The sequence below is a fragment of the Crocodylus siamensis genome, chromosome 1 (assembly GCF_052110815.1).
Source record: "Crocodylus siamensis isolate JL-2025a chromosome 1, ASM5211081v1, whole genome shotgun sequence".
NCBI lineage: Eukaryota > Metazoa > Chordata > Crocodylia > Crocodylidae > Crocodylus > Crocodylus siamensis.
The window spans coordinates 412,511,001-412,536,118 of NC_143395.1; the positions used below are offsets into that span (position 1 = coordinate 412,511,001).

Sequence of the window (25,118 nt, forward strand, 5' to 3'; positions counted from 1 at the left end):
GGTTGACAGTCTCCCTCCTTTAGCTCACTGGAGCTCTTCACTAAGCCAGATTATGCAAGCTTGTATATATAGTCCTCACATGAGCCACTGGTGATGTCAAGGGGACAGTGCATGTGGGCAAAGACTGTCCCGGTGAATTAGGGCTTGGATTGGGGCACCTGTCAGCAAAGGAAACAGGCAGTCAGAGCCTGGATGTCCCCGAACTTTGCACATAACACTACAGTAGTGGCAGGGCAGAGGTGTAGGGCCTTAGCCGCAGGAGTGTGTTTTAAGGTGGCACTGGAAGGAGGAAGGGCTTGACCAGGAGGTGGTTTCTAGAGAGGAGAGCAGGAGAAAAGGACACAAAAAGAGGTGGCTGGCTGTGTGCCTTGGACCCTCTGCACATGTTACCTGGTGCCTTGCTTCCATCTGCTGGGACAGGCCTCCAGACTCCTCTCCTCTGTGAAGAGTCCAGACTCCTGTAAAAGCAGCCAGTGACTAAAGGAGGATGACTTAGCACCAGCTGGGTTGCCGGCTCAGGGCAGGTTACCATCAAGCGCTCTGTGCACCACAGTCTGAGAAGCACTGGTGTAATGGGAAGAGAGCCCTGCATTCCCCTGCGATGTAGTCATGTCCATAAGGGAACAACATCTCTCCAGACTGGCTGACACCATCGCCTCTTCATGTTGAACCTTCTCCAGGACGGCTTGTTACTGACTTGCCATTGCCCCTCTGAACCGCAGGAGATGGGAAGTACAACTCAGTGACTCCGCAGAGCCTAAGCAGTGAGAGCCTGAAGGATTGTGCAGCAGTGAAGACGGAGAAAGGACAGCTCTCTACCTAAGGGGCTGTCATCACAGCATCTGAGTGTTTCATAGGTTTTACTGCACAACAGTCTTACTGCCCCCCGGCGAGGTAGGTAAGTGCTACCATCCTCATTTTCTAGGTATGAAACCAAGAGATGTAGGTGACTTCCCCAAGATCACACAGAAAGTCTGTGGCAGCACTAGGAGCTCGTCTCCAGACTGCCTTGGCCACTTCCTCCCCACCGAGTCTGTGCTGGATGAGACTTCCCCAACCCACTGCGGGGCCTTGCACCTGCCTCTTCTCTCCTTAAATGGTGCTCACACGCTCAAAATGCCTGTTTTTCATCTGGTGAAGGGTCCGTTCCCAGCTCCTCTTGGACTCTGGTAGCATCAGGGTGCATCATAAGCAATGCTGTTGCTTCCATGAGGTGGATGGGCTGTGCTGGCTTCTTGAGCAGTACCCCAGCATATCTGCCTGCTGCAGTGGTCCTGCCCTGTGTTGGCCTGGCTGGAGGATGTCTTCCCATCACTGACTCATTCATTAGAAACATCTGGGTTCTTCCAGCACCTACTGGAGTGCAAGTGCGAGTGCCTCGGGCAGAACAAACGCAATCAGCTCTCCTTTCTGCCACGCTGATGTGCCCAAGGCTGTAGACTGGATATGTTTAACAGAGTGTGCACTCCATCATGTGAAAGGGCTCGTCATGGGCACAAGCAGGCCTCCGAATGAAAACCGGGAGCAGGTATTAGAGCTGCCACGAAGGAGATTTGTGCAGAACAGAACTTCGTCCCTGCACATCAATGACTGAGCAGGTAGCAGGTAGCCATAATGAACTAGCAGGAGCCATTCTGTGCCCTGCTAAATCACCTTGGCTGCTGTCCGTTTGTGCACACGCAGAACTGCACGGCCTGATCTTTCTTTCTTAGTGTCAATCTGTTGTCTTCAGTGGTGAGGGTCTTGATTTTACATGGGCATCGGGAAAATCAGAATTAGGCCTATAGCATCTAGAGATGGGAAATGACTGCTGTAGTCATCTGGCTTATTTCCTTGCTAGCTCCAGATTGGTTTGTATGGCATAATTATACCTCCTATTGTAATCTCCCCTCTCCACATAGATCACACACGTGTGTATACACAGTTGTTTTCCAGGGGTGGTTCCTAGGTTGTAGACAGAGAAACAATTCACAGCAAATTAAAAAAGGGCAGAGACTTGTTGGTCAGCTGCTAAGTGGTAAATGCCCACCTACCCATTTTCAGTCTGTGGCAAATTGCTGTCACTGCCCCTATCTTCATGTTCTCACAGAAATGGCCAGGCTGACTTTTCTGCATTGACAAGTAGAAAGGGTGTGATTGGGATCTGAACCTCAATCCAAAAATTACACCTTCTGTCATGCCACACATGTTGGGATTGTTGGGACTGGGGAATCAGATCCCACTATGCCATACAATGAGCATGTGCCAAGGGGTTCAAATGCAACATAGCCATTCAGTCTCTCCCTGGCCAAATTGAGGAGCGTACTCCTGAACCAAGTGCTGTCATCCCAATCGAGCGAACAGAGCAACCCTGATTTCCACTGACTGTGATATTATCAAGCCCATCCGGCTCCAATTTCCACCTGGAAATGGGTCATTTTTTTCTAAGCATTCACAAGCCCTTCAACTATGATGAGGCACAGGAGGGTCCTCTTATAATAGGCACAGATGTGTTAATTCTGTAATAATTAACAGTCCAGATGATCAGAGACTGGGAAGAATTTACATTCCTTTTTTTTTCACAATTGCCTTCAAAAGAAGTAACTGTGAATCATCCAAATATGTTTCAGTGATCTTTGGGTCACTGAGCAGCCATCCTTTGATGGCAGAACAACCTGATGTGACCCCAAGACCACACAGCTGGAGAGTTATGCTGCACAAGCACCGTTTTACGGGCTCTGAAACTGCTGGCCTCTTCCCATCATAAAGCAGTTAAACAAATACTACCCTTGGCTAGAGCCATACTGCAGTGATGGGAGAGGCTCCATTATCTCTGCAGAAACAAGGGGAAACAGGTTTTGCAGCAAAGTGAAGCTGCAACAGTAGGTACCCATAGTCCCTGGAGAGTGCATATGCTGGTAAGGCAAGGGCCATGGGATGGATGTTCGCTGATCTTGTTCCCTGTGCTGGCAGGGGTGTGCTGGCATGTGCTGCAACCACTCCATCATTTGGCTGTGTGGACATGTCGGGCATGTTCTATTCCAGACTCTGGTTGTGATCTTGGACAGTCACTTTAACACAGGGGCAATAGTTAGGTACAGTAGGGAAGCTAAAAGACCTATATCTGGGCAGTCCTAATATCCCAAGAAGCAAACAGCATGACTTACAGATAAACAGTGCCCATGATGCTGCACCCTAGGCAGCATGTTACATTGCGATACATCACTGCACTTCCCTGCAATGCACTTTACTGGAGAGAGATACTTAAAGTACTGGCTCATCCCACACATACAGGGTATCAGCAATCAAAGCGTGCAAACAGATACCATGGCCAGCGGAAACCCGAGAAGGTAATGACTTCCCAATCTGCGCCAGGGGGCGGGGGAGCTTAAACAGACCTTGCATTGAATGCGAACGTCCAAAAGCCAAGGAAGCAGGAGAAGCATCTTTCCTGAAACAATCGGGGGGAGGAAAAATTAAGATTCCCTGCCTGAAAAGGAAGAGAGAAAACCTGCATCAGGTCTGCCTGCTGCTGACCCCAAAATGGACACATCGTACGTGGTAAACACAACAGGCTAAACTCACTGTTTAAGGGCTTGAATCAGCTGCGTGGAGAAGAGTGGAAAGCCTCATCCCAAGTTCAGCAGCAATTACATGAGATTGCAGCAAAGAATCTAATTTCCATTAGCAGCTCTGAGCCTGGTCCAGAGCCCATTAAGGTCCTTGGTTGTCCATTAGCTTCAGCGGGCTGTACATGGGGCCCTACAGCCTCAGAGCCTTTGTTTTTATGCTACGTCAGTACAGCCATCATTTTCCCTTCCAAGGACAATTACAGGACACGTTCATTCCCTCTAGAACAGTAAAATCTGATAAATCGCTCTCTGGCTGGTGGGGACACAATGTTATTTAGAAGAATTTCAATCGGAGGAGTATGATGTAGTAGCTATGGTGATAAGCCTGGCATGAATGCCCAGTGAGATTAGGTGAGACGGGAACTGTTAATCACTCATTCAGTGTTTTTGTAAAATATTAATAAGCATCAGGGTTGTAAAGGGAATAAAAGAGGTTCACATACAGAGGCAGGTCACACGTAATGCTGTTTGGTTTTTACTACTGGCGTCTCCCACTTACCAGCCACCTGAATTGCTCACACAACTGTCAGCTGTGCCACATATTAACCAGAAGAGGCCTTGGATAGGGATTTCCACTGATAACACACAGAATAGGGAGACCTGGAGAGGGGGTTGTGTCTGTGAAAGATGCAAAGGTCAGCTTTTGAAGGAAGGATCAGTGATGCCAGTTCTCATGCCCTGTACCTTGGTGTTTTTCTTCAAGCCCTAGCTCTAGGAGTCAGGTGATTATATGAGAACCTCAGCTTTTCTTTCTAAAGGTATGTTAATAGCCTTTGTGTTTGCAGAATAGGCTTGAAACGGTGTCCACGAAGGCTCAGAAGTCAAAAGGCAAATGACAAGAACCCAACATTTCCCTGGCTTTTCTCAAGCGTATGATTTTTGAGGCAATTTCCTGTTTCTGGGACCCCTGATTCATGGTTTTTGAAAGTGTGAGGGTATGAAGGCACAATATCCTCTAGTGCATAGAGCACGCCCCAGCTGGAGGAGACCAATGGTTTATACGCAGCCTTGCTGCAGGTCTCTAGTTTTTGCGGGGGTTTTGTGAACAGTGTGGGGTTAATAATTGAGCCTTGGAAAACAGTTTGGGAGCTAGAGCTGTTCAGGGCTCAGTTTATCGGAAGGAGGCAAAAGGCACATTCTGTACATGAAGCTAGACTAAAATGTTTGCAAGGACATTTCTCAGAACTTCGTCTGATCCACTACAAAATCACGGGTTATAAAGCTATGGTGATCTTCTTTTTCTTTCTTTTTTTTTTTTTGCAGTGGGCGTAGCTAAACATACGCATACACACTCCATATAGGTAGTTCCTCTAAGAGCAGCCTTTTGGAAGAGAAGGTTGTGATTGTTTCCTAAATTGAATTGAATTCTGAATGACCATCCTCTGAGTTGTATTGCTAAAAGATTTGCTGCTCCACTGCTTTTGGAAGATTACACTGCACTTGATTTCCTGGCGCCGGCGGCCAGTTTGAGAATTAGCGCAAAACTAATTAGGTTACAAATCCTGGAGACACAAACAAAGGCTATTTATAAGCCTTCAAGAAGAGAAGTGAAAATCAGATTGTTTGGAGAAATGACTGCACAGGTTTTACATTTAGGTCACCAAATTCTCAAAGACCTGGTCTAAATAACGTAACAGGATGCCCTACAATAGAGACCGGGATGAAGTGGACCCCAATAAGGAGTGTGAGTGTGTGTGTGTGTAGGATGGGTTCAGTGGATCTGAGCCTTGCACTGTTGACAGCTGAACTCCTTAATTCAAATAACAGGACTCTTGTCCTTCTGAGCTAGAAAGTCTAAATTCTCTACCAGCTGATGCCGAAATGCTTTAAGCCATTGCCTGGCATAGACAGGCTCAGAGGTGTCTCCTCCAACAGATCCTCTCCAGGGCCGGGAGTCAGGTTTTGTCTTTATTGTCGTTTGTGCTTTCTCAAGCGCCGTTGTTGTGCACAATGCCATACTAGCAAACACAAGTCGAAGTTCCTGCCTTGAATTGCTTCCAGTATAAGTAACGTGAACAAAACTTTCCTGTGTGCGCCGGAGCCCAGCTGGGATATCAGCAGAGCGCTGATAAATGAAAGCTGAAGTAATTCCAGTGTGAAGTACGATGTTCTTGTTATGACACACACACGTTCACGTGTAGGTTTGTGGACATGGTTTCCGTTTGCTGGGATAACACAACAGCTGCCAAAGCAAATACAGTTCCAGATTGACTTTCGACATACCTCTCCTATTTTCTCATGATGTCGTAGCAGTTCAGCGTGATTAGATTCTGGTAACTTTCTAAGCCAGACAGAATACATACAAAATAGCGCCTGCCTGCCCTCTAGTTAAAATGATGGCCGGGCAGTGACCAAACTGTAGAGAACTTTGTTGTGTTTTATTACGCCATGACACTGGTGTCACCCGTATCATGACTGTGGCTGCGTAGCCCAGAGTTCAACAAGTCCCAGCAAGAAATGCTTCTCGGTAAGTCGTTCCGCTTAGGAGCAACGTATGCAGGAAGATGTCATTTCCACCCCTCTATTAACAATCGAGGTTGCTGCAGGCTCCTCCGTATTATGGAAGTCACTGCAGTTTTGGGGCAGGTGACAAGCCACCACCTTTCTGTTGGACAGAATATGAGTATCATGGTAGCAAATTGATCTTAAACCTGGATTCTGCCATCCTTATTCATGGTAAACGGTCCCTTACCTCAGGCAGTGGCTTATACCCTTGATCGCGAAGATCGATTTTTGCAGGTGGTCTTTTGTCTTCCATATGGCCCATGCCATGCCATGAGAAATCATGAAACTGCTTTTAAATAATAAATCTGGGGTTCTTTCTACTTGCCCAGTGGCTTCTGAGACAGCTTTTCCTGCTTATATTCTCAAACTTTTCTCCACAACCAGGAGAGCTAGAAATGAAGGGAGTTTATTTTTTGAATGACAAATGAAATTCTCCTGTCATGACTTGGCTCCAAAAGCTGGGGCTTTAAAAAGAAAATTTCAAAAATTGCAAGGCAGGCTATTACTATGCAGCACGTACATAGCCATGGACTTTGTTATTCATGGGCTTGTATTTTTTCCTTTAGCCTATTAAACTGACTGTTTTTGGTGACTGTGTTCATTCCCTGGAGTTTTTAATAGATAAAACTGACATTTTATTCAACAAAAAGGACATGTGAACCTCAGGCATAAAATGAAAACAGCTCTACTTAGCTTGGCAAATGACCAGCGAGCTATCTCCAGTAACCCATTTATCAGCGCATGCTGCTGTTTCAGTGCAGTGCAAGTCTGACACCAAGTTTATCTAGCACAAACACATTTGTTCTTCTTCATGCACGGGCAGCGTAAATGATTTTAATGCAACTGTCTGAAGGTAAGAGGGCAGATTTTCAAGTAGCACAAACTGATGGGGCTCCGGCAAAATCAAGGGAGCATCTTACCTCGTGTTTTCATATAGGTTTATGGACAGTAACTCCCGTGAACACTCATAGGTATTGTGTATGCATACAGCCAGGGAAGAGCATGCTCAGAAAAGCTTAATAAGTATGTGTTAGGGAAGAGTCTTCATAAAAGTCAGCATCTGGGTAAGTCTCTGAAGCTTGCAAGAAAGCATGAGGCGAGCATCCAAATGGCCCTGAACTTGGGAAAGTCCGATCTAGGCCCAGATTCTTTCTGGCACCAAGATCCAGTCAGTGCAAGGTCTGGGAGGCAAGACTGTCAGTAAACACCATGGATCTGGGTCCAGGAAGGCAGTCTTCCTTAAGGCCCTGCGGGATAGTTGTTCTTCTGGCATGGTTTAGTACCTGCCGAGGTGTTGGGGCTTAAAGCCCACTTTATGGAAATGGGAGGCTCCTCCCTAGCTTGTTCCTGAGGCCAGATGGCTGAGGGTAGGCAAAATTTGGGGGGCATCCGAACCCCAAGCCTCCAGGCTTGGGCCAGCACATAGGATGCCTGCCAAAAGACATTGGAAATATTTGAAGCCCCTGGTAGGGTTGGAGGATGTTTGTCTGTTGTAGAGCCACTTCCAGTTCTGGACTGACTCATGGATTTGGACTTGATTTGGCCAATTTGGCTTGGAACATAAACACTTTCTTTAAAAAAACAAAACAAAACTCCTTCATTCTCTGAGACAGCCCACATCAGCCCTGGCAGAGGTTAGAGCAGCCTTTGGGGAGCTCGGACCTGCATCAGTGGTGTGGCATCCCTTTACAACAGGGCTACTGGGAAGATGCGCAGATAGGGCTGAGCAGCCCTCCAGCAACACCGTGGGAAACCTCTGACATGCAGTCCATGGGACATCAGACTCGACAACAATAGCATGCATCGGTCACAACTAGGTAGTAACTTTTTATAGCATGCATCGGTCACAACTAGGTAGTAACTTGTTGTGTTCAGAGTGACCTGCAGGTATCTCTGTAGGGCTTTGCGGGATAATGCCGGATTATAATTCCCATCTCGTGCAGGGGGAAACTGAGACATGGAGACTTGCTCAAATAAACAGCAGGGATCCCTCAAACCTGGGATTAGAGTTTGTCCCCAGCTCAACCCACTGGCCTACATTGCTTTCCATGGGCTTTTTTTTAGCTGAGACATACAGCCAGCACATGTGGGAGCCTTATCCCAAACCCACAGGCCTGCAAAATTGGGTTGTAATTAAATCAAACTCTTACAAGGGCAGTGAGCCTCCATGCCACCCTCCACCCCAGATGTCCTGTGGTTTAAAGCCTCAGAGCAGCCCTCATAGGAAGTGCTTTGTGCTATCATTAAGCAGCCCCCTACCCCCCGAGCCAAAGCAAGCGGCTGCATGCTGTTCTTCTCCGAGCAGGCTTCCACCAGAGCAAACTTGACAGCCTCTGCCGTCCAGATTTGTTTGGTGTTTTTCAAATTCCAGCCCAGGTCACAGATTCATTCCTGCTCTCAGATCCCTGCAGCCGGGCCAATGTGTATTCTGCGAACACATGTGCTTCTTGGCAAAAGATGCAGGAGCTGCAAAACAGCCCTTCAAGCATGCTGCTCTCTGCCAGCCCTTCCCTACATACAAAGCCAGTGCTTACAGGAGGGAGGAGAGTCTGCTGAGCAGCAAAACGTTTCATTTGTGCAAGTTCCCAGGGGCTGGCAGGTGACATTTATTTTCCAGTTTGTCTAGAGCAATGTAAACCCATGAGGCTTTCCCCAGGGGTGGCCTTGACGGGGATGCTGCTGGGAGTAAAGTAGAGCCAGGTAGCTAAAGGAAAGCAGTGCTTTTAAGAATCAATAGCGCTTTCTTTACTAATGAATTTCCTTCTTACAGAAGGAACAGAAGATTTTGCAAATAAATGAAGTCTGGATTCTCCACGGATCTTCTTGGCATTATTCCTAATATTAAAAAAATAGCCGCTTCTCATTGTTCTTATTTGCCTCTTGAATACTGGCATTTAAAGATCCAGAGGACAGGGAGCTCTCGTAGTCATGCTCGGGTTACTGTCAAACTTCATTGCAATGACTCCCCCAGGGTGTTTCTGCAAGACTGTTTCTCTGGGACCTTGTATCCAAAGGGTCTGGGACTTGTTTTGTAGTGATTACTGATGCTAATGTCTTCCCACAAATGACTTGGCACTGGGGAGCGCAGAACTTGCAGGTCATGAGATGCTGAGCTGAGCGCTGGAATAGGAGCTCGGTCCTGACACCGTTTCTATTCTTGGGCCTTTTCCTCCAACCATCTCAGCAGGATCACTGGGCCCTTTTGAGGATCAGCCCTCAACCATCCCATCAGACAGGAGTGGCAGGAATGGCACAAGTTATACTCCACCCTCTCCCTGAGCGTTGCTCTGATTCCCACCCCCCAGAAGCATACCTGATAGAGGGCACAACCTCAGGCACTGGAATAGAGGTAGAGGGGCTTGAACCTCCAGCCACACAGAGCTGAGTGGGGGCAGACGCTGCTGTGATAGGAGGTGTCACTGCCAAGAGCGAGGTAAACCTTCCCGGGTCCTGCAACCACAGCCAATTTATATGGTAAGCAAGGATCCAAAGCCCTGAACTTGGCAGTGGCTGCAGGGCCAGGGAAGGGTTAACCAGGGTTTTAGTGATGGTACCACCATTCAAGCCCTGCTCTGCTCTGTGCAGCCAGAGGCTCCAGCCCCACTTCTTCCACTCCACTGACTCTCTTTACTGAATGCCCACCAGTCAAACTATCCTTTGATATCAGGTATCCCATCTCCCCAAATAACTTTGCCTGCCTGTTTCCTTTGTTCTGCCATTCTGCTGTTTTTTAGCTGCTCCTAGTAATGAAGCTCCAATTTCACAGTCCTACAGATTGCTTTTCACTCATTCTGATAAAGTTATATTTGTTTTTGCTGCAATCTTAAATGCAATATTACAGCCCTTGGCCCCTGGCATATTAGTAAATCTTCTAGTTTATTTTTAACTGGAGAAAAATGTGTGTTGTTTCATATGGGATCGTGCACCTCACCATCTGCACCCCCTTTTCAAACTTGTAGATCCACCCCTAGCTCCTGGGATCCTGCTCCTCTCAGGTGTTGCTAACACTGTTTCTTTTGGGTTTTCAGGCGTGGAAGAAACGCTGGTTCATTCTGCGGAGCGGTCGGATGAGCGGCGACCCGGATGTCCTGGAATACTACAAGAACGACCACTCCAAAAAGCCCCTGCGCGTGATCAACCTCAACTTCTGTGAGCAAGTGGACGCAGGGCTGACCTTCAACAAGAAGGAGCTGCAGGACAGCTACGTCTTTGACATCAAGACCAGCGACCGGACCTTCTACCTGGTTGCCGAGACAGAGGAGGACATGAACAAGTGGGTTCGTAGCATCTGCCAGATCTGTGGCTTCAACCAGTCAGAGGAGAACACAGGTACCGGGATTTGTGTTTGGAATAGGTGACCTATTCCCGTGCGTCAGACTGTGCCTTAAGAAAGTGGGGTTAACCCCTATTCCCTCCTTTTGGAGCCAGTTGCTCTGCTGGATCAGACAAAGAGTTGGGGGATTTGCAGCCTGACTTTACTCTTTTTGAAGTCAGGCACAGGAGCTGGGATTGGTCCTTTGATCACTAAATGTGAAGCTCTCTCTGGGCCACTGCATCACTCAGGCATTCCTCAACCTCTCCAGCCTCCCTGCCTATCTCTGCCCTCCAGACCACATCATTTGGCTTTCTCCCTAAAATGATCTCACCACTGCTTCCTAGCTGCAGCCCACCACCCCAGCCTCACAGAGCTTGTGCCATCTCTCTTTTCTTCAGCAGCAGAGAAATGGGACCAAGTGCATGGGCCTTTGGGGTGGAGTGTATGAGTGTAGAGTGCTGCTTCTGGCTCTGCTGCCAGCTACCTGCATGACCTTTGAGAAGTCACTTGGGGTATTTCTGCACCACAACAGTGTGTGTGTGAGTGTATGTGCATATGTGTGTGTATGTGCGTGCGCGTGTGTGTCCCTGCTCTCCCAGATTTGTGGGGGCAGGGCTGTGTGCCAGCCAGACTGTGCCCTGCACCCTAGACTGTGCCCTGTGTTTCTGGGATGCTCTTTATAATTCCCAACAGCTGGCTGGGACCAGCCTCTGAAATCCGGGACTGTCCCAGCTAAAACGGGACTAATAGTAATAACTAATTAACTCACTAAAATGGGACTGTCCCCACTAATATGGTTGCCCTACCATTGAGGGCACTGTGGTACCGTGGGGATCAGCATAGAGTTAACTGAGAACCCAGCCTTGATGATATCAGTGAGGTTTAGCGGGCTAAAAGTGACAGGAGAGTTCCCAGACCAATTCTTTAGGAGGACAAATGGGAGACTGCACCACTTACACAATACTGGTGTCATCCTCTTCCTATCTTGCAAGCTTCAAAGCCTTTTAAGAAATTAAAAAAAAATGCTGTTGCCATCAGCCAAGTTCTGTCAAAGGCTTTCAGAATCAGCAGGAACATGTCGTCTCCTCCACAGGAGGATCTGAGGGTAATGGGTGGGATGTGCAAATAGAAGAGACAAGCTGGATGGGGGTAGGGATGCTGTGTCCACATCACAGCATCCGTGGCTACAGTTGGCACTCAGGGGTCAGCCATAGGCAAATAGTGTTTGGGTGGAAGAGTTCAGCTACCCACCCCACAGCATGGGTGTGATTAGGCACAGCTGAGAGGCTGGCAGGAGGGAAGAAGTAAAAGCCAGTGGTGTTCTGTGTAACAGGAGAGTCAGTGTGGCTTCTTTCATGAGCATCAACCGTTCTCAAATGCACACCATACTATTGTGTCCTGGCAGTGTGAGCATGGGCTAAGACAATGGTGGGCTTCTCTGGCTTCCTCTGAGTGTATTTGCAGGCTGGACAGAGATATTTGTTTTAAACAGTATTGCATGGTGCCAAGCGATCCCACAAAGCCATTCCAGTTCCCACAGACAGAGGCAGCTGAAAGGGCAATGTGAATGCAGACTGGAAGAACCCAGAGGGTGGGGATGCCGTGGCAGAAAGGAGAGTCTGTATGTAATCCATTCCCAATTCCATTTGTATTGATGAGATTGCCTACATTACAAGCACTTTGAGTACAGCTCTAACCCTAACCCATGGAATTTGATTCAGCAGCCTAGTGCGTTAGGAGGGCAACAACTATAGTCATCATTCCACATTTCTGCTCCGGGACCAGAATCAGGTTTGTAAAACCAGCAAAAGGAAAGCATCTGCAAGGTTCCTCTTGGAATGGATGCAGCGAACCTGCTTTAATCTATATTCCTTTAATCTACTGCCAAAGTGTATAGATTAGAGATGGTATAATGTGTCCCTCCCAAAACCTCCATCAGAAGGGAGAAATCGCCACCTTATTTTCTTTGAAATCACCCCTGAGAACAACTCCTAGCGTGATGTCTGAGATCAGTCCCCTATGGTGCTGAGTAAATAAGTGATGAGATGGGATTACGTCTGTTTTATTGTTACCTCATCCTCTCTACCCATACACACCCCTCAGATCCCCAAGGGCCGTAACAATAGAACAATTGGGCTGGAAAGACCCTCAGGAGGTCATCTAGTCCAACGTCTTCTGAAGGCAGGATCATCCCTGCCTCAGCCATCATAGTTAAATGTTTGTCTTACTGGTAATGTAGGGTAGACCTGTAAAACACAGGCTCTTTGCAGCTAGCTATATTCACAGCCTGAAAGACAGCTAGCAAGTCTGAATTTCAGGCCTGAGTCTAGGACTTGTCCAGTTTATCCACCTGTTGTGTCCTTGTTGATATAGACCAGGAGTTCTCTATGTGTCCTCTGTTATACTTCTGTACAGCACCTAGCACAGCCAGGTCCTGACCCTTGTGTGAGCTTCATAGACACTAACATCCTTATGCTATCTATAACAGTGTCCAGTGTGTTTTGGTCGATAATGGAGCAGCTGCAGTCTGCCCAAGCTGAAGCCCTGCCAAAGGATAGGCAGGCGGGACAACAAACACAGTATCACAATAGCATAAATCCAGGCTTCATCAATTGACGCATTAAACAGGACATCACCTTGGCAATGCTTGTACGAGTGCCATAAAGAGTCCCCGATAATGTTGCAAACATCATCTTGCAGAGAAAGGTCAAGCTAAGTAAACTGCATCCAGATCTGATGCTAATTTTATGGCTATCAGGATTCAGCGTAATAGCGAACACCCTTGGCAAGAGCTACCCAGTCAGGGCCTTTTGTTTTGATTGCATTCAGCTGGAAGAAATTGTATTCCAGCCTGAGTTTTTCTATGTAGCGAAACAAGCCTCCAGCACAGAGAAAGCAGGATCGATACTGGGATGAAGTGAAAGATAAGTCTAGATAGTGGCAGCACCACAGTAAAGGCAGCCTTGTCCCAGAAAGGAGCACAGAGGGTGTTAAATTGCAAACGTACATCCCCAAAGGACCGGGGATTAACATCAGGAATAAAAGTCCCTTTTGGAACAAAATAGCTGTTGCTCAGTGCTGTAGGTAAGGAGCTTGTCTGAGGGAGCACCGGCCTGCCACGAACAGTTTCCGAGTCAATCTAGCAAAGGGCTGCATTACATGCCCTGTTAATTCAGCCAGTGCATCCAGGCATGGTAGAAAGAGTGAGAGGTTCCACTTCAGATAAAACCAATGATTTAACTAAACCTGCACTGGTGTTGCAAACCTCACTCACCTCCCAAAGCCAGACTGGACTTCGTACTTACCACAGGTGCCAGCTGAAGGCTAATCCACTGTAATGGCAGGTGGCAGGTCCCAGGCCTGATCCTGAGCTCTTTCTTCTCTCCCCAAGCACAAGGCTGTATGAGCTTCTGGACAGTTCAGTGTGCATCAAGGCACGTCAATGCAGTGGGACACTGTGGATGCTGATTTGCATCTCAGGCCTAGTGGCTTCATCCTGGTGCCCACTGAAACCCCCATGCATTTTACTGTTCATAATAGTAAGCCAGCATACAGTGAGAGGTTGAAGCAGTCCTGTGATAGTAGGAATTTAAATGGAGAAATGCAGGACAGCTCTGTACTGACAGAAAACCCAAATTCTTGAACTCTGCCAGGGCTCATGGTTTCCAAACAAGTCCTGATCATAAGTGTACCGAGACAGCAGCAGAGCTTGGGGAGAAGGGTTGTTAGCTAGGGGTTGGAGTCCTTGGGTCACTATTACACCTCTACCCTTATAGTCACTATTACACCTCTACCCTTATAACTCCAAACAAGTCATTGGACCTTACTTGGGGAAAGTGGTGGAAGTATTAGCAGCTGTGAGGTCATGCCTAGGGGGGCTGATCAATGTGGCAGGTGCTGAACGTAATGAAAACCCATCTCTGCCCTTAAAAACTCGCGATCTCAGTATAAATGAGAGATGGTGAATGAATGCAGCAAGCAGGAGGTACCTGTATGGGCAGCAGTACTTTCACAGCAAGAGAGTTGCAGAAGTTAACAAACTAACCCCCAGCCCCCAGCAAACGGTTGCAGTTCCTCTGGTGGTGACAATGTACCACTTTCTTAAAGCACAACTGGCAGATAGTTATATTCGTGGATATAGCTACTCCCCAGTACAGAGGGGAATAAACCAAACCAGTCTATGGGGATGGGCACATGAACAAATTACTGTGGGGTTGACACCCATGTGCACATACTTAATCTGAGGTACATAGAAGTTAACACATGCTTTTTTCATTGAAAGTTTGGCTTCCACTTACCATGGGGTAAGACTTCAGCTATTCCATGGGACCATCTGATGCAACCCTGCCCTTTTCTACCCCATGGCATGTTGGTCATGTGCCCACACCTTAAGACAGCTTGATACCAATATACCTGTGTCACATGAAGGTTGTATTGAAATACAGCAGTAAAATAATCGCGCTGCTGATTAACATCGTTTATACCTGTCCGAAAGTGTGTCCGATTTATTTCCCAGGTCACCTTTTACACAGCGAGTTGAAGGGCTGCTGGCAAATTGTTTAGGACTCAGTCCTGCAGCGCACTGAATCCCATCTCCAAAAGCAGCATGGTACCTGCTTCACTTCCAGCATGCGCCTCATTAGCTACAATCAGGGCGTGATCTAGTCTTTGATTTTGAAATGCAGGGATCGTAAGAAAAAGGAACCCACATCTGGATTATAGTTCAGATATTATCCTGATTAGATAATAGTTCAGATACTATTATTATCCAGCTCAGCCTGGCTGTAAGGAAAAATTTCTTCACTGTTTGTATGACCAGACTCTGGAATAGACTCCCAGCAGGGGTGGTGCAAGCACCTACCCTGGAGATCTTCAAAAGGAGACTGGACCCACACCTTGCTGGGGTTATTTGACCCCAGAAGTCTTTCCTGTCCAGAGCAGGGGGGCTGGACCTGATCCCACAAGGTCCTGTCCAGCCTTGAACTTCTGTGAATCTGTCTGGGAACAGACTGAGCTGGACCAGACCAGTGTCCTAGCAGTGGCTGGTTTTAGATGTGCCAAAGGAAGGTGCAAGAGACCCACAGGAGGTAGATGTGGGTGATCTGCCTCCAGCAGGCTTTTTCTAAAAGCTCAGCATGAACTGAGGCAGGCCGGTTCTTTGGGTAGATGTGATCTCTCCTACTAGACCAGCTGAGTAGTTGGAACAAAGTTCTTTGCAAGCTTTCGGGCACAGGGCACAAACTGAAATGTTTTCCTGAGACCTGCTAAAGCACCTATAGCTGCCAACCAGGTAGAGTGGTTTTCAGTTAGCAAAGAGAGGAATCATAGAAAATGAGGGTTGGCAGGGACCTCAGGAGGTCAGATCTAGTGCAACGCCTTACTCAAAACAGGACCAGTCCCAGCTACATCATCCCAGCCAAGGCTTTGTCTAGTCGGGTTTTGAAAACCCCCAAGGAGTGGGGCTCACAGCTGGCCTAACACCTGGAGGAGTCCAGCTGGGCTAGCGGAGGCACCTTTCTGGGTTACTCTGCCAGACCTGCTGAAATGACTTCCTTGTAGCTCCCTCACTTGTGTTAGGCTCATTTATTATTACGCTGCTACAGGTTTCCCAGAGCCCCCTAGACATGGACAGTTGAAGAAACACAAGCTCATTATTATTGTGTTGTATTTCTAACCATCTGCATTTCCCTTGCCACAGTGGGCAGGCAGCCAGGTTTCAGCTGTGAACTGTATTTTCTCATAAGTTTTGTTTGTTTTCGGGGAAAGAAGCCCTGCTAAACATATGTCGTGCACTGTTAACCCTTTTTTGGGTCTGAGGAAAGCTCCGGCCAAAACGCTACCAAGGTAAATGATGGAGATTCAAGGCGATACAAACATTGGGGCGGGGGGGAATGGTACAGTTTGAGGTCCTTTGACCATAACATACCCCATGAAGTCTAACCTATTCTTTCATTCTGCATGGCCACACATATGCACAGTACTGTCCGCTGAGAGTCAGAGCCGTCCAGTGGAGAGGTACTGGCTTAGAGACTATCCCCAGCTGTGGTGTTGGTTTGCTGGTAACCTTCAGCAAGTCCCTTCACCTCTGTTTTCCATCCTACCTCTTTCCTGCTTAAAGTCTAAGCTGTTTGAGACCAGGACACTGATCCTGTGTATTTGTGCCGCACCTGCAATATGGCCTCCTGCTCCCAGCTGGAGTCTGTAGGCGCTAAAGCGATTATAATAGTAATAATACTAATGCAGAAAGACAAGGTCCCTTCTCCGAGTCAAAGGATCAGTTCCCAAGAAGGGCCAAGCCGTTGACATTCTTGCTTTTGAGTTTCAGGGTGGTGACCTCTCACTCCATTTTAATCTTTGAAAATGATTAAAATCATCATGGTTTAATCTCTGAAATGGGCTGGGTTTTTGTTTTAATGGGCAAATGTACAGCCCTGCCTTATAAACCTCATGCATAGATCTAGATTTCAGTTTTATCTCTGCCCTCTCTCCTGACCACAAGCTCGTGACACTCCTTTGGGTTTTTTGTCAAGACAGTGGCAAAACTAGTCATGCAAAGCCAAGCTCACCAGGAGACAGTCAAGAAGGAGGCTTTGTTTGCTGCCCATGTGGCCTGCACAGGGCCAGCTCCTGCAGGCAATTATAAAGACCAGGGAGGGGAGGCTGGGGATGGAGATTGGGGCCCTGTGTTATGTGCTAAAGCTGAGCATCAACGCGATGGCATTTCAAAGCAAAGGTCAGCTCAGTCCCCAGCACTCCCTCTACTTTTATTGTCTTGCTGAATGCAACAGACAGTAACTTTTCATGGGGACCTTGAGAGTCTTTCTTCTGGCACGGCTGGGAGCAAGAGGGAATGGATGGGCACAGAGCTGGTCTGGGAAGGTCGGAGTCTCCACCATCCTGGAAACACTCCCACCATACGGGTTGGGCAAGAGATCCCTTACCTGGCCAGATTCGGCCTCTGGACGGCAGTGGCTGTAATCATTGTTCTCCCTCTCGCACATATGCATGCAGCAGCTCCTTATCTAAATGAACTCCTGTTCACTGTCCAGCAGGCTGAGGCCCCATCCTGCAGCCCTTTAGGATCAATGGCAAAGCTCCCTCTGCCCTGTGAAAGCCAAACTGAGCCACTGAGGGAGGTCTCGGAGCTGGTGCTCCCACTCAAGGGGTAGCGCATTTTCATCGAGGGGGGCAGATAAAACTCGTCTCCTGGCTCCCGGCTACATCTCCTGGTCGCTCTGTGTCTTAGCGTCCTGGAGATATAACCTAAAAATGTCAGAAGCGATTTCTCCAGTAAAGGAAAGGAAAGATTTCAGCCTTTCTGCCTATTGAGCTGATGTTCCCAGTAGAGGCAGCTGCCTCTCTCCTCTGCTGTAGCATCTCTGCGGTCTGCAAGGGGAAGACTTTTCTGCATAAGACATTTTTTCCAGGCCTTGAATAAATCAGTGCTGTTTAAAACTGAATACCATGTTCTCTTGATAGCTGCCCCCTGTTAGTGTGTCTTATTGCTGTGCGTTGTTGGATCAGCTTTCTGTATGCCTGTATTGCTCTGTTTCAGCCACATGCAAAGTGTAGAGGGTCCTGTCTGTCTCTTTGCTATCTTTCTCTGAGATAAAGTCCACAGCACAGGGCTGGGAATCAGGAGATTCGGGTCCCATTTGCCTTTCCTTTGTAATCAGGCAAAGTCACTTTACCTCCCTGGTATTGTTCATTCTTGCCACCCCGTGCTATCTTATCTCACATTGTATCTCAGGTGTTACAATAGTGAGTGATTTGCTTAAAGCTTTGACTCCTGGAGTCGAGCAATTATACAAGACTAAATTTTTATTATAAAAATACATCTCTCTGGCTTTCATGGTAGCAGAAAGCTAATGAAAGAGCAAATAAAAAGGATTCAAAGTGGCTTTTGTTTTCTTTTTAAAAGCACATCATTTTTAAGCCAACCGCATGGGTTTTGGGAGCCTGTCTCGTGGTTTTCAATGGTTCAGGTTGCTAGCATATAACATGGTACCTGATCATAGCAAGCAGAAATGAAGCACGAACCACAGGGAAGAAGACCTGAGTTAGCGCAGTGACAAATACCACAGTTTTGGTCAAGAATAGTTGTGTTTGCACAGTGCTTTGCACAGGGGGTTCCTACCTGCTGTGGTAATCACTGAGATTTACATAAAGATCATCTGCAGCCTGCCACTCTGACAACTGTCTTTCAGTCCCTCCTTTGGCTGTGACCTTTCACCACATTAAACACATCTTCTTGCCCCCCACAGTTTTCCCTGCTCCAGCAGCTGGCCTTCACTGCACGAAACTCCTTTGTTCACTGGCCTGCTTCTTTCCTAAGCATCTCTCCATGTCCTCCGCTGCTGCCCCTTCCACCTACTTTGGTCCCCGCTCGGATGGCATAAACCTTCACCTTGCCCTCCACCTGCTCCGTCTTCAGAGCTCTCCCCTGCCGACATGTATTCAGGAACCTGCTGCCTGATAATAGCCTTGTGTCAATTATAACTAGGCCCTGTGGCTGGATGTTCCCTAGCTAAATAGCCCGTGTTAAGATACCGTTAAGTAAAAATAAGTAAGCAACAAATGTAAATGAGGACAAAGATGCAAGACAGGCAAGATAAAGTGGTTCAAAGAAAGCTCCAGCCATGTCTCCATCGTTCCCAGCCAGCGAGAAGGGAATGCAATGCCTGCTCCAGACAAGCTGCCTCCTGATCAGGAAGCAGTGTAGGTGCTTCCATATGGCACTTCAGAGGGGGGCTAATTAGCACTGCTGAGCAATTAGCCCACTCCCATGCTAATCAGCCCACCTGCAGCACCTGTCTCAGTGTTTCCCGAACTCTGACACACTTTTTTTTCCCCAGATTAAAATCAGCAGCAGATTTAACTCATTGGTCCATGGGCCTGATCTCTGCGCATGCTGCTGGCCCAGCTGGGGCTTGATCCCTGGAGGGGGCCTGATCCAGCCTATGGTTTGCAGCTCACTTCTGCTTCCCCAGCACTGCCTTTGGGAATCACTGTCTCCAGTGCCTCTGGCATAGGAAGCAGCAGTGCAGTGTGTCTGAGAGGGCTGCTGGTGGGCTTATCACGTACACAATGGCAGGAACAGCAGAAGTGGAAAGACAGAGCAGAGGCTGCTGTTAGCAGAGCAGGAGAAAGGGAGCAGAGGGAGGCACAAGATTCAGGCAGGAGATGAGAGAAAACCCCTGAATGATTTTAGGTATCCAGGTTGCACCTGAAAGCTTGCAATTAAAGAATTTTTTTTGCAAAAATCTACTTGGTCTAATAAAAGATATCACCTCTACCATGAGTCCTGATTCCTGGATGATTTTCTAATCCGGGACAGTTTTGAAGTGAACCCTGAACTGGGGGAGGGGGAGGCTGCACTGCCCCCAGCATGCAGCCTTCTGCCAGGGCCTGCAGTTAAGTACCCTGAGAAATGCCAAATTCACACCTATAGGGAGGAAGAAATGCAGTTCCCAAGGGGTGCTGGGAAGCAAAGTTGTGGAGAGGCTCTGGGAGCCAACACAGCCCCTGGGGAGCCTGTATGCTGTGCAGCAGCGTCTTACACTGCCAGGGTACAAATTCTCATGCTAAGGAAATAGTCCTGGCTGCAGCAGAGGCCAAGTACTTCCTTGTTATTGTGCCTGGCACACATCTGCATCCTTTAGTGCTGATGATGCAGTGCCCTGACTGAAGTGAAACCTTTGTGCAATAGCTAGGTGGGGGGCAGAGCAGAGTAGACGATAAGGGGTCATGTCTGGGTTTCCCCTTCTCCTCCCTCTACCCCCCGCCGTGTTCAGCTCATTCCTCCTGTGCACAAACAAGTTGGGGATGTGGCGCCTGCTGCCTCCATCACACACCTGTTTGCAGGTGCAGTGAAGAGCTGTGCATTTATTGCTATCGCAGTGCTCTACCGGTGTTACAACATTTGGCCCTCCTGATCAAGGTCCTTTCTGAAGACCAACTGTTCCCATGATGGAGGAATACAGGCGACAGAGTTCCCACTTGGATGCTGTGAGTTAGGAGCCTTAAATTTGCTGTTCACCACCTCAGAAAACATGGTGCAGCTTTCTGAGGCACCGGGCACCTGGCTCTGTGGCATTTATAAGAGAAGTTAACTTCAGCACAAGGTGTGGGTGCTGAACACCTGCTTTTCTTTAGGTGTCTATGCTGGGCTGAATTCTCCCCTTTTATATCTGACACATACATGTGCCCACGCATATACATGCACATACACACAATGTGCCAGCCAGGTAGAAAGCATTCCCCTTTCCCCTCCCTCCTTCTTGTCTCACTTCTTTGCCAGTCTATATTTCCTTTCCTTGATTAAAATGAGCCTCGTTCTTCTGCATAGCCCACATTTCAGAGCTGTATTGAGTGAAAGAGCACCCCTGAATTCAGAGAGGCATTTCCCAGCCCCGTCTCTGCCCTGCCCTGAGCTTTCCCCACGATGGGGCCTCTCCAGATTCATCCTGGTAGCACGAGCCCTCTGATTGTGTTTCCGAATTGGGCATGATCCAGAGGCTATTGAAGTCAACAGAAGGCTTCTTGTTGGCTTTGGGTTGGGCTCCTCGCTAAACATTAAAAGACGGCATAACCTCTGAACTCTTCAGCTCGGAGTTCAAACCCATCACTTGAAGTCAGGCTGCCCCTTTAAATCGGTTATAAACTCCCCTGACCCGCGGCTCTTGGGGTCACAAACGGCCAGTTATTTTAAGATCTGACACTGTTCGGCTTTCAGCTCAGTGTAAACAATACCAGAGATGGAGTGGTATTGGCACGGCAGAGCCGCTTAAGTAGGTTTGAGTGCCCGTTGCTCTTTTTTTCCCTTCCCTTCAGGGAGTCGATAGTCCAGGTAATAAATGAGTCTGCCAAAGAGCAGAGAGCCACAGTCAGCTGCAATCTTCTGCCTGGAAGAAAGCGGCAGGGGAAGGCACATGCCGTCTCTTCCTCGCCTTTCAGGTCTCCTTCAATGTGAATGTCCCTTGAGTTCTCGAGGGAGATTTGTCCGAGGGGACAGGAGCAGGAGGGGCAGTGCTGGAGGCCTTGGTACTCCACACACAGCTTATGGTCCGTTCACTGCCTGCTAGCTTGTGAAATCCACGTCGGTTTTGCTGCTTGGTGCTTTTACAAACCTCATGGGCCCAACTCCTGTGTGAGGCATGACCGCAAGTAGAGGACATGTCAGCAAATTAATCCGAATGGTCTAGGTTAACTTAGCTATTGTCGTGAGACGATCTCTAAGCGCTGCATAAAAATGAGCAGTCGCCTTAGTCCCATTTTACAGGTAGAGAAACTGAGGCACAGAGTGGCAAAGTGATTTGCCCAAGGTTGCCCAGCAGGGCAGCAGCAGAAGCAGGAAGGCAGACCAAGCCACTGAGGCCCCACTCCAGTGCTGTCTCCTTAGACATACCAGTACTACACTGCCCAAGACGCTGTACTCAGGTCCCAGTTCACATTCCCCCAGAGTTTTCTGGGTCGCCAAACCTGCAACTGTAGGTTGAGATTAACTCTCGTTAGATAGGATCAAAGTTCTCCGAGCTCAGAGGTTTGCCCAACGTTAAGAATTTTATCACGGGTCTTGCAGTATTGACAGGAAATCCTGCTGTAAACTGTTTTGGCTTCCGCACTTCTTAAAGGTCCAGCTTCAGGAGTCACGTAATTATACCAGAACGGATCCTCTACAGTGAGGGGAGAAAGGCTTGACAACACAAGCATAAAAGACTCAGACACCAGAAGGCCAATACAAGGTACCTGCCATACAATCTTTTAAAAACCATGACATTTTTAAGGAAAGCTCATGATTTTAGGAGGCGTAACTGGTGATGGGGCTAATGGTGCCAGAACAGGCTTTCTGATGCTTGAGGAGCCCAGGGATTTCTGGAGATTGATTCAAGGATGAATGAACAGGTAGTTTGGGTGGCTGGATAGAGTGACATCGGTGGAGCAAAAAACTCAGGGGGTTTTAACTCTTAATGCAGAGTCTTCCCCCGCAAGCTTCCAGGCTGTCTTCAGTTGTAGACAAGGGCACTTAGCACCATGCAGGAGCTGCTCAGCTGTCAATAGACAAGGATGTTGGAGGCTAACATTTGGAGAGTGCATGTGGGGTCACATCTAACAATACTTGGAGGTGTTGCAGCTGAGCTGAGGACAGACTCCTGGCAGGATGTGTACATGTGTCTCCCGCCCAGCTATACAGCCAAAGACTGATGCAAAGGATAGAAACGACAACCAGTGAGAAGGGAAATTCTCGGCATTTTTTAAAATCTGTCTCTGTCATTGCCTCCAGAAGCCCCAGGACAGGGGAAGCAAAAAAGACAGCTCCTGCCCCTTTCTGAGTATGAACTGGTTCCAGACTGGCCGCAGTGAGGCCAGTGTATCAGTCAAGTTCACCACGGTTTCTATTTGGAAACATTTTCATTGGTGAAAAAAGAGTTAAGGTCTTTAAAACCCAAATCAGTCACCAGTATAGCTTTCGTAGTGTTGTATTACTCTGTAATTGCTGCTTACCGAAGTAGGCCTGGGACACAGCATTCGCACGCATCACAGATCAGCCCTGCTGCTCCCTGCCTCGGACAGTCTCAAGGACAGATGGAAAATCTCTCGTGTTCTCCAGTTTCCCGTTGGCTCTCCTCCTCCTCAGCACTGTGCCACCTCCGTTCCTCCCCACTGTGGTTAATGGCCACTCGGGAATTTTTAGGATGAGGTACTGCCCAGGAAAAATTGAGGGAGGCAGATAATTATCAATAGGAGATCAAAGGACAAAACCACACACACCTTTTAAAAGGAAAATAGCTGCTAGGCATTTAGCAACAGAATGGGGAGAGCAGCCCCTATCTGTCCGCAGTGGGGCGTCCAAGGCACGTTGGGGAGGACGCAGCCAGTCCAGAACTCACAGTCTGACTTCCCTCTGTCTACGTGGCCAAAGAAAGCTCACTCCTCTAAAGGCTGCAGGCCACAGTGGTCCAGCCATCCCTGGGAGTGATGCGCTTCAGAGAGGGTCTACCTCTATGAGAAAATGGTTCGTATGCTTTGGATCTTTCCTGCTCTGCTTTGACCCCCTCCCATCTAAACACTGGCTCAGGGCTACCAGTTCTAAGCGTCCCCTCTTCAGTGTCCTCGTAATCAGTCCACGTAGACCCATTTTTCTCAGCTTTTCCAGGCCAGCAGCTTGGCTGTTGGGTTTGTTCATCGATTCATAGATTGTAAGGGACCTCGGAAGATCATCGAGTCCAGCCCCTTGCACCAAGCAGAAAAGAGATGGGTTTGGGTGACTCCAGCAAGATGACCATCCAGTCTCCTCTTGAAGATTTCTAGGGTAGGCGATTGCACCAGCCCTGGAGGGAGCTTATTCCCCAGTGTGGACACCCTGACTGTGAAGAAGTTTTTCCTAACGTTGAGCCTGAAACAGTCTTCCAGGAGTTTGTGGCCATTACTCCTGGTTTTCCCCAACAACTGTTCACCGAGCCCTTGATGTACTCCCCTGATGTAGTGGTAAGCTGCTACCAGGTGTCCTCTCAGCCTTCTCTTTTTCAGGCTGAAGAGTCCCAGGTCCCTCAGCCTTTCCTTGTATAGCTTGCCACGCAAGTCTCTTCTCTGGACTCTCTTAAGTTGTACCATGTCCTTGTGAAAGTACAGTGCCCAGAAGTGGATGCAGCACTCCAGTTGGGTCTCACCAGTCCTGAATCACCTCCTTGGTCTTGCTGGAGATGCATCAATTGATGCATGCCACAGTATTATTTGCCCTGCTGGCAGCAGAGGCGCACTTCTGGCTCATATTCATGCTGTAGTCTATTATTAGCCCCAGTTCTCTTTCACTCATGGTGCTGGTCAGGTTGGCGTTGCCAAGCCTGTAGGTGTGCAAGGGATTGTTCGTCCCCAGGTGGAGCACTTTACATTTCTCAACATTCATCCCTGAGTACTCTTTGTGTTGGATGCATGCATAAGTTCTGCAGATAATTAGGCAATCATATTTTTCACTTATTCATTTACCCATTTGCATATAGTCATCAACTTCCATCGATACGCCCTGCCACAGTTGGTGAGGGTGGGTGGGCATGACATTGCGCAGAACCTGGCCGCTGCACCTGGGAAGATGAGGGGATGTATGCTGGATGGTGCCAGGGTGGGTGGGTGCTGCAGCTTGCTCCAGTGTCAGGGGGAAGGGTGTCTGAGGGTGCTGGGTGGGAAGTGAAGGGTGTTGGTAGAGGAGAGGCCTTGGCTGAGGCTAGAACTGGACCCCCCAGCTCTGTCTTCTTGAGACTCTGCTTGCTCTTGTAGCTGCCACCGGCATTGCTTCTGCTCCTTCCTCAGTCAGATGTAGCAGGGAGAGAGAAGGCGGAGAGGTCCCTGGGCTGCCTACTCAGCAGATGCCAGCCCAAGCCCTGGCAGCTAGTATTAGCCACGGTTACAGCCCAGCTGCATGGGTGACTTCTCAGCTGCACTGCCGCTGAGCATGTCGGGGCTGCCAGCTGCACAAGCATCACAAGAGTTGTCCCTGGTAGGGGATGACTATACTGAGCCTGGCTCTGATCTCAAGAGTGGTGTAAATCTGGATGGCAGCTCGACTGAAACTCTGGCAGACTCAAATCAGGCTCTGCTTCACCTCCCTGTGAGGGCAGCTCAAGTAGCAAGAGCCTGCCAAAGGCAAGGGCCATCCATCATCTGGCAGCTCATTGTCTGGGGTTTGATCT

At 48.4% G+C, this 25,118-nt stretch overlaps 1 protein-coding gene across 1 annotated transcript in view; it reads left to right on the plus strand.

The window, feature by feature from the left end:
- GAB2 (GRB2 associated binding protein 2) overlaps positions 1-25,118 on the plus strand; it is a 153,777-nt gene that overhangs the window by 71,288 nt on the left and 57,371 nt on the right. The window contains exon 2 of the mRNA XM_090030693.1: positions 10,145-10,445. Coding sequence (XP_089886819.1) covers positions 10,145-10,445 — 301 coding nt within the window. The remainder of the gene's footprint in view (positions 1-10,144; positions 10,446-25,118) is intronic.